Raw genomic sequence first — 17700 nt, forward strand, 5'->3', positions numbered from 1 at the left:
ACATAATGACGTGTCTAGTTTATGTGACTGCGTGACTATGTGAGATTAAAATTGTAAAAAGAAAAACATAAACAACGTGGCAGAGGTTAAAAAAAGAGGGGTTAGGGTTTGGGTTCCTCCAACTTGGTCTATCAATCATCGGAAGATGAGACGCCCCCGACAGCGTCGAAACCCCGTAGGAAGTCGAAGACGTCGTCGTCCGAGGACAAGGATGGTGGGTCCATTCGGAGGTCGTCGAAGGACAAAGAAGGTTCGTCAAGGAGGGTGCCACGAGGATGAAGACATTCGAAGGGGGTTCCTTAACTGAATTCTCCTTCTCAGAATCTAGACATCAATAGAAAGACAGAGTGAAACGGTGGACCAGCAGCAGATTCAGTTTAGAGAGAGATTTAATCATCATCCAATATCAAGTACCTCATACGCATACATACTAAGTATATAACCCGCTTGGTGTTCTAACCAATGTCAACTTTTTATCTTCATTTTGTTCAATTCCTCCTTTTTCTTGTAATACTTGTTAAAATAAAATGGCTTAATTTTCAACACCAAGAGAAGGGGTGAATTGGTGAAATACAAAAACAATGTTTTCTTTAAATCTTTTTCGCAAAGTAGATGACTTTAAAAGCTTTCTTGAAACGCAAGGAAAAACACTTTGTAGTGCAGCGGAATATAGTCGAATGCGTGAAAAATAAAGTCGACTGAATGTAACAGAGTAAGGATAGAAAGATCAAACGCTGAGTTTTTATACTGGTTCGGGCAAGCCTATATCCAATGTCCTTCCACCACAGGAAGAAAATGCACTATAATGATCAAGGTTTTTACAACAAGGCTTTCATAGAGACCTTCACATCAAAAATATAAAAACACCTCTCTAACCCTCTAATCAAAATATAGGCATACAACAAAAAGACCAGCAGCAAGAATCCCCTCTTCTGTTGTCTACACCCTTTGAGAAACCCCTCAAAGTCAAGAACGCCGCACACTCTTCTTCCTGTAATCACAACAGGGAAATAACCCAATCTTCAGTAGATTGTCAACTCTGATCTTTCAGTAAACACCTCTCTGTGCATATTTGATCAGCTCTTTCAAAGCACATCAATCTTGTTCTTCAAGAAATCACAAGAGATGATCACCACGGTCTTCTTCTTTGATTCTTTGAGCTTTTCCACGTTCTGTAAGATAACACTAATCTGTAATGAATATGAAAATGTTAAAATTCACAAAATTTATTACTAAATTCAAATTCGCGTTAATATATAGATAAACACATCTCAGACGCATTTTAGTCGACTTAGCTACTAATGCAGTCGAATATCACAATTCAATTAAAGCAGTTAGCAACAATCAATGCAGTTAATTGAATGTACAATTAATGCAGTCGAATCACAATAAATGTTTGGTCAACATATTTAAAAATATAGTCGTTGTAACATTTAATACAAGCATTAACATAAATTCAAAATTGTAACAGACTTAGTCGAATGGCTTTCGCACATAGTCGACTTTGTAACAGTTAAAAACATAGTTTTGAAAAACTTTCTCTTCAAAAATTCTCACAGCACACTTTGAAAAAGTTTGTGCAAAGCCACAAGTTTTAATCGACTTACTTCATAATGAAGTCGACTTAAAACTGTTGTTTTGCTACACAATTATAAGTTCAACAAAAGTGCATGTGGTTTTTCTTTTCCAAAACAATTTTCATGCAATCACAAATTAAATCTCACATATAACATAGTGAATTGCAATGATCAACAGAACACAAACATGTTCTCATATATTCATAATCATGAAAGTAATGAACATGTAAAACATAAACACATGTGTTATTAATTATGTGTTGTCATCATAAAAAACCAGAAACTCTGAGATTGTAGGTTCAGCTAAACCAGTGCTCCCCCTATCAACAATCTCAACAATACTGTCACTGACTATTTTGGATCCTCCGGATTCAATTGTTACCAAAACATGTAACAAAATTTTAAATTGGTATAAAGGGCACCTTATTTACTAAAGTATTTTGTGCAATGATATCACGTCAAAAGTTCTCTATGTTTTATTGAGGTTTTAATTTTGGAAGTGCATGGTAGGTACATGGTAAAGCCCCCTAGTTTCAAATCTATAAACTTTCTCGTAAAATCCATTCTGAAATATATTAAAAAAATGAGGTGCCGAGTAACTTTTACTTTCTAGAATACCAAACTGAAATGCATCCACATCTCACGCACCTATCTTGATCTCGTCATCTTCCTTCAACTCATCTTACCACTTTTTCTCAACCCATCTTCCAGAAAGTGGTGTGTGACCACCAAGCTTGGGAAGGAGTGGCTTATGAAGGAGCTTTACAACGAGTTTGGTGGATAAGAAAGGAGGTGAAAGCTGCACATTTTGCGAAAGAAACAGAAATTCAATGAACATTGGACAATGAGGGAGAAAGCTGCAATTTTTAATCCCATATCGTGATTTTCATTCTAACCCTAACCCATCTTTTCTTTAACCTCTTACATGTTGTCACGTATTCAATTTATTTTCTCCCAATTTTAATTTTATATGTCAATAAACCTAACACTACCACACAATCACATAAAATTAACACGTCATTAAGTTTTGTCCAGGGAGGCAGCTGCACCATTTAATTTTTGAAGCGATTAGCAAAAAGGATTAACTTGAACTGTTTTTTCAAAAGTTGTGATCAATTGTTACTTTTTAAAAAAGATAGGACTATTTTGAACACAACCTCTCTTTCGAGGGACCAAAAGAGGTATTAAGCCAACTAAAAATGATAATTGTATAAGGGTAAACTAGACATTTTATCCCAAATCATTTCAAATGTTCACAAAACGGGAAGATTGAAATTTTCAATAATCCCCCAAATCATAGGTATATAATTCTTTTAAATCAATTAAAACGAACATAGTATATATCGTAATTTCATCTTCACAAATACACATAATTTGTACTATTTATGCATACGAACACAACATTAATGTTTTTAAACTTTTATTGTTGCTTATTATTATTTAGAATTTTTCCAAGTGATAACTTTATCCTATCATATAATTAAATCTTGTCATATGGTATGAGTCATATAAAATTTTACAAGCAATAATTATCTTTCTAGTGTCCAACTATTAGTGTGATGGCAAACTATAAGTGTGAGGCACACGCTAGATTATTTTGTATTGCAGTATAAAATAATTAAAGAAAACAATGAAATATGCAACTAAGTTATTTTTTAATTAAGATATGTGCATAATATCTTAAAAAAAACCAATTATTTTTTATAAGTAAATTGTAATGTAATAAAGATTTTATATAAATTAAAGATATGATCAACAAAGCATAATTTATAAGTGGAGAGCATAAACACCATCTCTTTTTTAATGTTGAGTTAGACATAACCTCACATACTAAAATGATGTTAGGTTTACCTTAATAAATTATGTCAGGGTTATTGTATCACTTGTTATCGAGTTTTGAACTCCTTTTGGACCATCTACAAATATATAATCACAATTTCATTTCATTCATTAAATATTGAAGATTTCATGTTTATTCTTACATGAGACCTGTTAAGAAGTGGACTTTAAGCTTAACTCAACCCCACATAATTGGCTTGTAAGGTGAAGTTTGCACTCACTTACATACTATAAAATTGGTCTAATCTCTAGTCGATGTGAGACTTCTAACACACACCCCTCATGCCGAGGTATACACATCTTGAGCGTGGGATTAGATATTAATGGGTGGTCTAATAGCGACCAAATAACGGGTAGAACAATATGCCCACCAAACAACAATTATCTCTAGGATAGACTCTAACCTGACTCTGATATCATGTTACGAAATAGACTTTAAGCCTAACTCGACCCCCAAAATCGGCTTGTAAGGTAAGGTCTGCACCCAAATATATACTATAAATTGGTCTTATCTCTAATCGATGTGGAACTTCCAACAAGAACAAAATGTTCTCACAAGAACTTATGCTTTTCTACTTCTTTGTCTAAGATGCTCACTTCTTTTATCAAGATGTATGGGGTGGTGTCTGCAAAGATATTTCGATACTCAGATCAATAATTTAAATCAAACATGTTTAGAATTATAATAATAATAACTCATCCTTACCTTATAAGTAACACCTTCTTATATACCTTTCCTCATGGGCCTTTACCCGAATAAGTTTGTGTCAAATAAGTTAACTTTAATTTAGGAATGTTTAGGACATGGCTCTCTTCACATTAATTTTCCTATTGTAATGTCAATTTTAAATATTGATCGAGATGATGTAACTACTCTAAATAGTATGATCTTGGTCATCTTTTGTACAATAGCCCCATAATCGAAGTTACACTTAAGAGTTTTAATCATGATTTTGATTTTGGGAGCAAATTTTCATTTCATTAATTCTTCTGACATGTCCTAATACAATAATCCCCCATTCTTAAGTAATAACATAAAAAGGTAGAATTGAGAATTACCAAAATGGGTGTCAAAATGATAAGTGACAGTTGACAAATCATGGGCAGTACAATTGTGCGTTGAATTAAGAAAAATCATATCGTTTAGATGTGCATTTGTTAAACATAAAAATGGGGACATTCTTAAGACAAAATCGTCTATAAGACTTATATTTTTAAACACTTTCATGTTTTGAAGTTTAATCAAATAAATTTAAACGAGAGAAGAATTTGAAAATGCTTAACCAGAAGAATATGATAGGCAGAAACACAAGTGCTAGGAACAAAATCCCCAATCATCCATTAACATTGGAAAACCTTAGGAAAACACTTAGAGTTATATGAAACGAAAAAACAACTAGCTCAAAGTTGTTAGAGACAACGCTAAATGACTTATAAGTCAAAACATATAAGAGAGATATGTTAAACGCTTAAGTTATACCGTACCCAATGATAATCAATTGAACTCTCAAGAAGTAAAAAGGTGTTGAGACAATGTCTCTGACTAAACCCTTAAAATGCCTTACACAAAGATTCAAAAACCTATAAAAGATGAAACATACTAAAACTGTATTGTATATATTGTATTGTATTAAACACATGTCATCTCTACGAGAGTAATAGTTTAAACGACTTGTAAGCAATCAATTGATTGCAATTCTGAAGAGAATTAAAACACTTGTGAAACTCATGCGAGTTAAGGAAATCTAAGCACCTTATCAGATGGTATCAAGATTGTCTAGTACCATAAGTGGTGAAACTCAACTAGTCTAGGGTAACAGGAGTTATTCACTGACTGGGCATACCAGGAGTGATGAAGAATACTGCATATTAAGAGTGGGTGAAACTCAACTAGGTAGGGTATCGAGGGATACCAAGAGTGCCTAAGGATACTAGGAGTGGTGAGAATACTCAATTGTATTATTATTAAATATTATAGTGGAACTCTCTAAGGATAGAGGAGACTGGACGTAGCTCAGTTGGAGTGGACCAGTATAAAAAAATTCGTCATTTATTGTTTACTTCTGTCTCAATGCTTCTATCATAAAACCTGTAGTTACATTTTACTTTTAAATGTAAGAGCTTCCCATACTAAATGATTGTTCATTAAAAATGAAGTTCTTACAAACACTGTAGTGAACATTCTGAATAGCATGTGAAAAGAATTCATTGTTTTAAATCATTTACAAGGTCGAGCGTTTAACAACAACTTTAAAAACTTGTAAAGAATACCAAGAGTGGTGAGAATACTCATTGTAAATTAGGAGTAGTGAAATACTCATTGTAAACTAGAAGTTGTGAGAATACTTGTGTAATCTTCGATAAGATTAGTGACATTTTCCAACACCTACGAGTGGCATTTTCCACATGTGAGTTTGATTGTCCATGTGAGCAAGCATGGGCCATGTGTGTCGCCAGCTGACCTATCCAACTAGATTTATTTGAAATTTGGAAGGAAATTGGATCAAATTAGAGGCTCCTCTTTACACATAAATAAGAGAGCCTAACCATTGTATTTTCTCACTTTTGAGTATAATGAAATGTTGCCGAACTACATTTCCAACTTCTTTTACTCTTTGGTGAGACCTTGTTTTCAAATTCTCTCACTCTCCTCCAGCTTCCTTCTTTAGTAGGAAGATCTTCTAAGCTGTGAGGCTCCATACACACACCATACCTTCACTTAAATCACATCAAACACCTTCATTTTCATTCAATTTTGCTGTATACGGAGTTCAGCCACTAATTCTCAAGTCTGGAGTCTCTTCCATCGGAGCTATGCTTGGAGGAGATTCTATCAAGAAAGATTCAAGTAGTAACTCTCGTTACATGTAAAAAGTACTAATGCACAAAAGTTTAAATGGTCAATGAAGTAATATAACTCCTCACTCAAACCATAACTTGAAGTTTTAAAGAAAGATAAGAATAGTCTTAAATTTGAGGTAGACTCTATAGTTGATGGCTCATTACACGAAGCCATAACGCTTGAACAATGATATGATGATTGCATAACGAGAAAATCACTATTGATTTTTTGTCCATTTGGTGTTTATCTATAGTATATATGACCAAGTTACCCTTAGACTCAATAAGAGTTGTCCATGACCGAGAACATGTTAGTCTACTGAGCTAACATGTATTTGGTCCCTACTTGTTCGACCAAGATGACATTGCACTAATTGTATTATCTACAATCAACTATAATAATATGAGATTAACAAGTAGTTGGGACATGTGGTCCAAACCCATCCAAATAAGTGTCTATGAAAAGTAGTATAAATAACACATTCTATGAGGTATATTAATCACATTAATAAATTAATGCATTTATTACTTGTTGAGACACTTGACTTACTTAAACATCAGTATATCTTCTACAAACAAAATCCCTACCCGGTTAAGAAAGACAAATATTCCGAAAAAAGATGAATACTCCACGAAAGGATAAGTATATTTGAAATCAAATATTTAAAGTATTTTTGAAACTTCACAATATATATTTAATCCAACAAAAACATTATCAATATTGATTTATGCACTTTTAAATTCACTAAAACATTAAAATGAGTTACTCAATACATATATTTAAAAATTAAAGAAGAAATGGTTCTCTGGTTTCATAAAAATACTTCGCTCATTACCTAAGTGACATATACCTTATTCTTATGAGAGCTTTTCCCTACATCATTAATATCAACTTGCACCTCCTATTGGACTCTTTTGCCTTTCATTAAATGAACTTATGCACCTGTGATCATGAGTAAATGATGTTGGTTTGATTCCAACAACCTACAATAATTGTTGCTATTGGTATAAACCTTACACCCCCTTCTTCGACACTCACTTGTTCTTGTGTTGTGTTTTTGTGTGTGAGCTTGGTGCGAGAGCTTTTCTAGTTGTGGTGCTTTCATTTTGTGGTACCGTGATGGCCCGACGTTTTGGTGGTGGTCCCGACGTGTTGGTAGTGGTCTCAGATGTTGGTGGAGGGTGTTATGGTTGATGGGAAGAAGAAGGTAGTGAAACCGACATTCGAGGTAAACACTGAGCTCTAAAAATCCTTAACCAACGTTCAAAATGCGGTTAAGGGCTCGCCGACATTCGAAGGCCGATTAAGGGTTGTCGAACTTCGACTTATGACAGGACCTTAACCGACGTTCGAACATCAACAAGGCCTTAACTGCTGTTCGAAGTGCGATTAAGGCCTCTGAGGCTAGTCCCTGCAAATCCAAGCATAAATACCACATTCAGATTATCTACCACCACTTCTACTAATCAGTTTCATCTAATTTCATGCATTCAACTATCCATCATACAATCCTCAAAGCATGTAACGAGGTTGAGGAAAGAAGCACTACTAACCTGGATGCCAAGCTATGCGAAGACGAAACACAAGAGGAAGAAGCACCGCACACCAGGGGAGAACCTCACCACCACCCATGATAGAGGACCTACGGAGAATGACGACCACAATGGAGAAGGCTTTGCCACGAGCGAGAACACGAGGGTGAAGTTTAGAGGATAAAGTGCGAGAACAGAGGTACAAGTGCGAGAAGGGAAAGCACAACAGTGAACTGAGAATGAAATGGGACAAACGAAAATGAAGGCAAATGAGAGAGAGGAGGCATAAGGAGGGAACAAAATTTCAAGCAAGTCAAAGATTCTTTCTACAATTTTTGACAAAAGTTAATAAAAGTTGGAAGTGCAACCTGATATTGGTGAGGTGTAGAAAAAAGACCTCCATTGTTATTATGTTGTTCTTTTTAGAGTACCTAAGTGAATAAATATTAAATAGAAAAATTATTGTATACAATTTATAGTGTTATTCTTTTCTCTATTCTTGGACTTTTATAAATTGTATGGACAATCCAATAGTTCATAGGACAATAATTATCTATCTGCACACTTAAATAAAATTAATACAATTAAATATTGTTCTTAATTAATCTGATTCAATTTTTTCACATATAAGACAAATATTTATTATAATTTTAATATATTTTAAGAATTTATATACATATACTAATATATATTCACATAAAATTTGGAAAACACATTAAAAAAATCCTAATAATATAATCTGTAACTGATTGTGTTATAACGAGTTATTATATCGTTTACATTGAAAGCTAAGATCAAAGTATAAAACTCAAACCCTAATGCATCGTCTGGCTCACACATCCCATCACCTGAGTTGAAACTTGAGACCGATTAGATTAAAGAGGCTTCTAGCAAGAGGCCCCAAAACCCAAATCCTAATCTGATCCGCTTGTGATTATGGCGTCTGAGAGCGCTTCTCGATCGAGTTCCGCTGCCGATTCCTACATTGGGAGCTTGATAAGCTTGACCTCTAAGAGTGAGATCAGATACGAAGGCATTCTCTACAACATCAACACTGAAGAGTCCAGTATTGGCCTTAGAAACGGTATTCTTCTGCTACCCACTTTTTTCCCCCGACGAATTTCCCTTAATCCTTTCTGGGTTTTGTTCATTTTCAGTTTAATTTGGTTCTTTTGGTTTCAGATCTCTGAAATCTCCGTCTAAATTTGATATTTCTTATGGTTATTTTAATTATTTAATTCTGAAGAGTGGGCTTTGTCTCGAGTTTGAATTCTTGCCACAATGAAGGAATTGTTCTGAACTTTTGATAGCTTTTGAGGGCCTTCTGTAGAGAAGCTACGAAGGGTCTTTTGATTTTTTTTCACCCTGTAGCTTCTGGGGTTGCTTCTTTTACTGACGTGTCTTGGCGAGTTTTGTTGTTTTAATCTATTTCTGTTGTAGTATCTAAATTATTCTTCTGTTAATGTTAGCATGTGACTCTCACTTGAACAGGGAACTAGGTTTGACTTTTGTAATTCTTGGACTTTGTTTTTTGGTGCTTGCTTTTGTTGATTGTACATTTGTTGCATTCCGGAATACTGGAAATCTTAATGATTGATAAATGTAAGGAGTAACTAAAAATCCCTAAGTTGTCAGCCGGTGAGAATCATGTGCAATGCTAAAAGGAGCAAAATCAGATAGTCCAGTACTGTTATATTAATGACGCAGCTTCCAAAATCTAAGGCGCTGGATTAAAGAGCGAAGATTCATATTTTTCCCTTTCATGTTTGAAGTATTAATGTTAATGAGAGAATGGTAATTTACATACATATCTGTATTCCAGGATTGTCATCACATTGAGCTTGTGTCATGTCACAAGCTATTAAGCTGAGCCATTGTGTTGTGTCACACACTATTAAGCTGAGTGCCACACGCCATACAGTTGTCGTGTGACGCCACAGGCCAAAGAGCCGTTGTGTTGTGCCACATGCCATAGAGCCAATGTATCGTGCCACACACCATAAATGTGTTGAGCCACATGCCATAGAGTCGTTTATCGTGCCACGTGCCATAGAGATGTTGTGTTGGGCCATGCATCATAGAGCTGTTGTAATGTGCCACATTCTATAGAGTTGTTGTGTCATGCCATGCTCCATGAAGCAGCTGTGTCGTGCCAGATGCCATAGAGCAGTTTTCTTCTGCCACACGCCATATAGCAATTTTGTCTTGCCAAATGCAATAGAGTTGTTGTGTCGAGCCACACGCCATAGAGCCGTTGTGTCGTGCCACACGCCATAGAGCCGTTGTGTCGTGCCACACGCCATAGAGTCGTTGTGTCGTGCCACACGCCCTAGAGCCGTTGTGTCGTGCCACACGCCATAGAGCCGTTGTGTCGTGCCACACGCCATAGAGCCGTTGTGTCGTGCCACACGCCATAGAGCCGTTGTGTCGTGCCACACGCCATAGAGCCGTTGTGTCATGCCACACGCCATAGAGCCGTTGTGTCGTGCCACACGACATAGAGCCGTTGTGTCGTGCCACACGACATAGAGCCGTTGTGTCGTGCCCACTCAGTGATGTTGTCTGCATTTGTCTCTCCTCTATATACGATTGAATCTTGTATAATATGGGTGATATGCAGGATGCAATGCATAGCTCTTGTGTCAAACAAAGGGTTGGGGTTGGGGGAATTTGGCCAGTGGCCTAAATATCTTTAATTTGTTTTTCTTTTTTTGTTGTTTTTGGTCTGTTAGACCTCTATTTCAGCCTTGTTTAACATGAAGTTTTTTTCTTGTTTTTATTTAAAGCATAACATATAATATAATAAACAAAAAAGCAATATTAATAAAAATTTCAGAATACCGGTCATCCACTATCCTGCTATAGTGGTATTGGAGGTGGGCCATCCTTGCCACTATTTGGGATTTATAACTATGAAATGGTTTTTCATTGAGTACTCTCTCTCTCTTTATATATGTGTATTTGTTTAGTTTTTTTTTTCAGCATTAACGTATACTCATGTAAGAAGATTGATGTTATATCTTGTTGAAGTACTCCTTCTAAAATAAATGGATGTAATGTTTGCTCAAGTATACCTTTTTGTTATTTAGGAGTATAAATATTGGTTGGAAGTTGAGGCCATTACTATATGTATGTATTGGCTGGAAGCTGAACCCATTACTGTTAAAAAGAAAAAAAAAAACATTAAGCAAAATTTATGCTCTAGTTATGAAGGTTATATTCTGTGCTTATGTTTCATATTTTTAAAACACATTAAGCAAAATTTATGCACTAGTTATGAAGGTTATGTTCTGTGCTTATGTTTCATATTTGTAGAACTGTTGATCAATAGCTTTCAATATTTGCCAGATTTTCATGCAACCTTGTGGATTATTGCAGTTTCAAATTTTATCTTCTAAATATGTTGTTTACTATAATGGGTTGGATTGGCAGAGTGATAATTCTGTTTTTTGTGTTGCAGTGCGATCATTTGGAACAGAAGGAAGGAAAAAGGATGGCCCACAGATTCCTCCTGGTGACAAAGTCTACGAGTATATACTTTTCCGTGGGACTGACATCAAGGTATTATGCATGGAATTATTACAAGTGGTTTTCTATATATTCAATGTTTTGGTACTTGATTTTATTTGAGTGCACATTAGAAACAATGGCATGTCACTTGTGTGTTATTTTGTAATGCTTTTGTACAACTTGGTTTTAGAATATGTGATGCATATACTGGGAGACGGAATATTTGAAGGCTGATCCTGATTTTCTAATCTATTTTATGAGTGTATCTAATTACCCGATAAAGGCTTTGTTTATACTTTTGCTGTGTGGATATTATATACGAAACAGATCAGCTGAGGCATCTGTCTTATTTTTTTGTGTAGGATTTACAGGTTAAATCTTCTCCACCTGTCCAGCCTACCCCACAAGTCAACAATGACCCAGCTATTATTCAGGTTGATGAAAAAAAATTATCTGTATATTGAATCAGTTGAATTAATCTTATCCTAATTACATGGAAATGCCTTTACAGTCTCACTATCCTCGCCCAGTCACCACATCTACAAGTTTGCCTTCTGCAGTAAGTGGGTCTTTGACTGATCTTAGCTCTCATAACCCCCAGCTTGGACATCCTGGGTCAAATTTTCAAGGGCCCTTGCCTTTGTATCAACCTAACATAGGATCATGGGGAGCTTCTCCAACTGCTCCAAATACAAATGGTGGTAGACTTGCTATGCCAATGTATTGGCAAGGATATTATGGTGCCCCAAACGGGCTTCCTCATTTACACCAACAGTCTCTGCTTCAACCTCCACCTGGTTTATCAATGCCTTCATCTATGCAGCAGCCAATGCAGTATCCCAATTTCAGTCCTTTACCTACTGTATCTTCTAATTTGCCAGAATTACCATCGTCTTTGCTACCTGTGAGTACTAATATCCCTAGTGTAACATCTTCTTCATTGCCTTCAGCACCATCTACTTTGCCTCCTGCACCATCTGCTTTGCCTCCTGCACCTTCTTCTTTGCCTCCTGCTTCTTCTGCTTTGCCCTCTGCACCTTCTACTTTGCCTCCTGCACCTTCTGCTTTGCCTCTTGCACCTTCTGCTTTACCACATGCGTCTTCTGCGTTATCTCCGGTACCCTCTGCAACACTTGCTTCTGAAATTTTACCAGTATCAGTAACAAACAAGGCACCCAATGTTTCAACTTCAGCAGTCAGTTTAGCTGCTAACATACCATCACTGACTTCCCTGACCAATTCTGGTCCTGATATTAATGCTTTCGTGCCACCAATCTCCAATAAACCAAATGCAATTTCAGGTTCAAGTTTGCCTTATCAAACTGTATCCCAGTTGTCTCCTGCTGTTGTTGGATCATCAACTTCTATCCATGCAGAACCATCAGCTCCTTCTCTGATAACCCCAGGTCAATTGATGCAACATGGACCAACTACAGTTTCTTCAGCTCAGCCTTCGCAAGCATCTCATAAGGATGTTGAAGTGGTTCAAGTATCATCACCATCATCTCCTGAGACATCTCTTCCAGTTTCTGCTGCTATTCAACCACCAATTCTGCCTTTGCCAGTAACCTCACGGCCTAGTCACAGGGTATCCTTCTATGATCTATCAATTTATGCATGCAGACGTTCACACACACACACACTTGTGGTGGTTTTTCCCGTTCTTATATGCTTTATACAATATGGTGACATAGTGGAGACTAGAATCTTGTGATTTAACTGGAGTAATCTTATTATCCAAAGATATTTAGTGTGTTTAGATGACTGTGAATTTGATTGTGCATAATTGATTTTGGTCAGGGTTATGTTTGAAATCTTAATACATTTGTAATCTTTTATCTAAACTCGAAATTTGTAGTAAAACTTAATATAAAATTTTCAACAAATTCAAAAATTGTATTTTTCACCTTTTATCAAATGTGCTTTTATAAATACAAGCATGAGTTTTCATGTGGAGTTGAGTTTACCGAAGTTGAATGTACATTTAATCAGTTCAAATGCTGCAAATATGACAATTATGTGGAAATTTGATCTTCCATGTCAAGTCACACTGGACCTGTCCTTCAAGCTATGCTTTGGTAAAATCAGGAATGCACGGCAATTTTTCCCTTTAATTTAGATAACCTACAAGCCCTTTTCCTCCTGACCAACAACTCTTTTTTCTTCACTTTTGCAAAGAATTGGATGTAGGATTTGATCTGTTTTTTCTATGGTTTTAATTGGCATTTACCTTTCATGAATTACGATGATTGATGAACCTTTCTTAATCTGTTTGCTATGTGCTTTTATTAAATAATAAAATTAGCACCGAGTGATTAAAACTTGAGATCACAAGTATGCATCTTTCATTGTATTGACTCGTCTTATTTACTGTATATTCTTTTTATTGAGAATGACTTCTGACATGTGGTTGCATTTTTTTAAGCCGGGTGGTGTTCCTACCCAATCTCATCATGGCTATAGTTACAGAGGACGTGGAAGAGGAAGAGGAGCTGGGGTAATGGTCAATTTACTGTTTCACTTACATATGTTGGGTTTTAAAATGGCGTATATCAAAAGAAATTGGGATGTATCGGATGATTCAGAGATTTAAAAGTTTTCCTGTTTTGAAGTGGGGTGGGGACTGGTGGTTTGGATTGTTAAAGGGTTGTTAGTTTTGGGTTTCATTTCATACAACATTTTTCACTTATTTTAAGCGTGTAAACAATGAAATATCCCATAATATTTGCCCTCTTTCAAGTAATTGTTCCACCATTAAATATATCTACTAGACAAATTGTCATTTTTAAAATACTTTCTCTTTTGATAAAGATTAAGGGTGCATTTGGGTAGAGAGCTTAATGAAACAGTTATTCAATAAGTGCTTATCTTGTAACTACTTAGGCATATGTTACAAAGAGGAAGTAGGCTTAAATTATTTGCATGCAAGATGTAAGTTTTTTTTTCTTCTAAAGTTATTCTAAAGAGCCTACTGAAATTAGCTTAAAAATAGCTTTTGAATGTATCATAAACTGTCCGAAACACTTAATGTCATAAGATAACCCAAATAAGCTCTTCCAAATACCCTTTATGATTGTAATGTTCAGTTGACTTCATGAAAATTTAATTAATGCTTTGCTGCCGCAGGGTTCGCGCCCAGTCACAAAATTCACCGAAGATTTTGATTTCATGGCAATGAATGAGAAGTTCAATAAGGATGAAGTTTGGGGTCATCTTGGTAAAAATAAGTCTCATTCAAAAGACAAGGATGGGGAAGGAAATGCCTTTGATGAAGATTATCAAGACGAAGACATTGAAGATTTATCAAACTTTGAGGTTAAGGTAATGTATATCTAGTGCGCAGCTTGATGCGAAATCAGGTTTGACCTAAATGTATTGTATCTGGTCTTTCTGCCATGGCTTTGACTATGCTTTTCATGGTTTTTACAGCCTATTTATAACAAGGATGATTTCTTTGATTCACTCTCTTCCAATGTGCATCATGATAATGCTCCACAGAATGGAAGGACTAGATACTCTGAACAAATCAAGATTGATACTGAGGTTTGTTCTATCTCTCATGGATTTTATATTTTGGGAACAATATTCAATTCTTTTTCTGATTTGTGGTGTAGACATTTGGGGATTTTGTGAGACACCGTGGTGGCCGTGGGGGTCGAGGCCCCGGCCGTGGTGGACGTTCCCGGGGTGGTTATTATGGAAGAGGAGGAGGGTATGGCTATTCTGGACGAGGTAGGGGCCGTGGCATGCCCAGTCGCAATGTGTAGGTGGCAGTTAATGTGTTTAGTGGTGGACATGGTGGAGAACAAGAGAGTAGGAAGCCTCCCATTACAACCGTAGTTATGTTAGAGATCATGCTTCATTGTTGTGTTGCCTGTTATATGTTTGTTTCACAATAAGTAGACATTTTTTTTCCTTGTCATGTTACCCTCTTGTTACTGCTCTACCCAAGTCCCTTTGGTTTGGTGGAAAAATGTTACACCATTTTATCAAAGCTTATATGATATCAACAAAGCAGTAGTTTAGATTCATACATTGCAGGATTATTGTATGCATGCAAGCCATGTTTTCACTATGAAAACTTGTTTGATAATAAAATAATATGAAGAGGAAAATATTCCTTACAAGTGAAAATTGATTTATAGTCAAGTTAAAACAAATTTTTAGAAAATTGTTTAAGTAAAGCACTTTTAAATGAAATATAGTTTTCACTTTTAGTTGTAAGACTAAATTATTTATTCCTACCTTTTGTTTTTCTTGAAGAAACTGATAATTATTACGACCATAATTTTTATTGGCTTTATTTTAGTTTTCATTTCCCCATATCATCACAAATTATCACCATAATTTTTATTTATTCCTGTCTTTTTTTTTCATGAAAAAACTAATAATTATTATCACCATAATTTTTATTGTCTTTATTATAGTTGTCTTCATTTCATATCATAACAAATTATATAGTCAATACATTAGCAATAATGTTACATCAATAATAACCACCCTTGTGATATTTTGATTATTACCACCATATTTATTATTTTTACTATTAATCCTAATATTGAACCATTGAACTAGCTACGCCATTTCTAGTAACATGAAAATATGCGAGAGAAAGTCATTGAGTTGGAGAAAAGGAAGTTAGCAATCTTCTCCCTCTTTTCTCAAAAAAGCATATAAAGGGAGGAGAACACAAATTACTTCTCCTTGGAAAACTCGAATATAAATCTGAAATAATGCCTCACCATCTCTCTCTAAAAATCTGATTATAGATTTAGACATAGGTATTAAATACCTATAACCTAACTCGTACTTTATCCTATAAATGTGTATTTAAACAACTTTTAAAGGATTCTGCACCTTAAAAAGGAGAACCTAGATTAAATACCCTTCTCTGACAAATTAATAAAATGTTAAACATCTTATTCTTTTAAATAAAAGAAAAATTAGCTTTTTAAGCAAAAAGAAAATGAGGAAGAAACTTTAGAAAAAGTTGTTTTTTTCTCTTTCCCATAGTTTTCTCACTTCATATTTCTTGTTTCATCCTTTATACTTTTTCTCACCTTTATTCCTTTCTCTCTTCGTCCATTCTTTTAATTAGTGTTTTAAGTCATAGGTTTAATATGTGCGTAAATATCCAATAGTATCACTAATAGTATTGAAAGTTTCACATCGATCAAAGATAAGACGATTTCATAGTATATAAGTGGATACAAGCTTCATCTTACAAGTTGGGGTTGAGTTAGGCTTAATCCACTTTTTAACATGGTATCAGAGTTATGTGTTAAGGCCTATCCTAGAAAGATTTCTTTGTTTGTTCGGCTTATTGTGACATCCGCTATTGAGATATTTTTTGTTTGTTGGACATATTGGTTTAACTCGTTATCAAACCATCCATTAATGTTTAGTACATATGATTAATATACATCAGCATGAGGGGAGTGTAGATATATTATCTTTATTGTATATTCACCTTTTATCTTTAGTTATCTTTTATCTTTAGTTTGTTATTATTTTTTATTTATATTTTGCGCTTAATTTATATTTCTTCTATTATAAATAGAGTATCCTATGTGTATATCCAACATAAGGGAGATTAATCACATACATAGTTTTACTATATTGAACATGGTATCTAGAGCCTTAAGTTATTTTTAGGAAAAATATTTCGTCGCCTCTCCACTACACCTATCGTTGTTGCTGCTAGCGACGGCGTTGCCATTGGAAACTTTCTAGTGCCAAGATTTGGGAAAATTTCAAAGTCGTGGTTTTTAAGACTTAGGGGTTGAAATGCACTCTTTATGTCCTCAAATGACTATTGTAAAAATCTTGATGTAAGAAATTTGTCTTGTTGGTTGGTTTTCAAGCTAGTCAAGTTTGGTAATGGGAGTTGGCTAGGTTGGTGCTTGGTGTCAAGATTTAAAAATTTTTCAAAGTCATGGATTTTGAGGCTTAGGGACAAGAATGTACTCTTTATGTCCTAGATGACTACTGTCAAAATATTGGTGCAAAAAATTTGTCTTGTTGGTTGGTTTTCAAGCTAGCCAAATTTGGTGGTAAAACTTGGCTAGGTTGATTGCTTGGTGCCAAGTTGAAAAATTTTCAAAGTCGTGATTTTTAGGACTTAAGAAAATGGAATGGATTCTTTATGTCTCCAAATGACTACCGCCAAAATCTGGGTAAGAAATTTGACTTGTTAATTGATTTTCAAGCTAACAAGTTTGGTGGTGAGACTTAGCTAGATTAGTGTTTGGTGCCATGTTAGAAATTTTCAAAGTAATAGTTTTTTTTGGAGACTTTAGCTACAGCGTAATCAATAATACAGAGTATTTGAAAAAGAAAATGAAAAAGTGTGATTTTTCATTTCTCGTTATTGATATATTTATATATTTATTACTCTGCT

The 17700-nt window shown here is 35.1% G+C and overlaps 1 protein-coding gene across 1 annotated transcript; it reads left to right on the forward strand.

Annotated features, from left to right (window-relative positions):
* The first annotated feature begins 8565 nt into the window (after positions 1 to 8565).
* On the forward strand, positions 8566 to 15331 carry LOC108335946 (protein decapping 5). The gene is made up of 8 exons (XM_017572180.2): positions 8566 to 8874; positions 11251 to 11351; positions 11663 to 11734; positions 11812 to 12888; positions 13726 to 13797; positions 14427 to 14621; positions 14730 to 14843; positions 14915 to 15331. The coding sequence occupies exons 1-8, from the start codon at positions 8727 to 8729 to the stop codon at positions 15065 to 15067; spliced, it is 1932 nt and encodes a 643-aa protein (XP_017427669.1). The 5' UTR covers positions 8566 to 8726; the 3' UTR covers positions 15068 to 15331.
* Positions 15332 to 17700: the final 2369 nt, after the last annotated feature.

Source organism: Vigna angularis, chromosome 10, assembly GCF_016808095.1.
Source record: "Vigna angularis cultivar LongXiaoDou No.4 chromosome 10, ASM1680809v1, whole genome shotgun sequence".
Lineage (NCBI taxonomy): Eukaryota > Viridiplantae > Streptophyta > Magnoliopsida > Fabales > Fabaceae > Vigna > Vigna angularis.

Bases quoted from the DNA above. Each gene is read 5' to 3' on its own strand.
- LOC108335946 (XM_017572180.2), top strand. From the start codon at position 8,727: ATGGCGTCTGAGAGCGCTTCTCGATCGAGTTCCGCTGCCGATTCCTAC. The intron at 8,875-11,250 runs GTATTCTTCTGC...TTTGTGTTGCAG, and splicing joins CAGTATTGGCCTTAGAAACG to TGCGATCATTTGGAACAGAA. The intron at 13,798-14,426 runs GTAATGGTCAAT...TTGCTGCCGCAG, and splicing joins GAAGAGGAAGAGGAGCTGGG to GGTTCGCGCCCAGTCACAAA.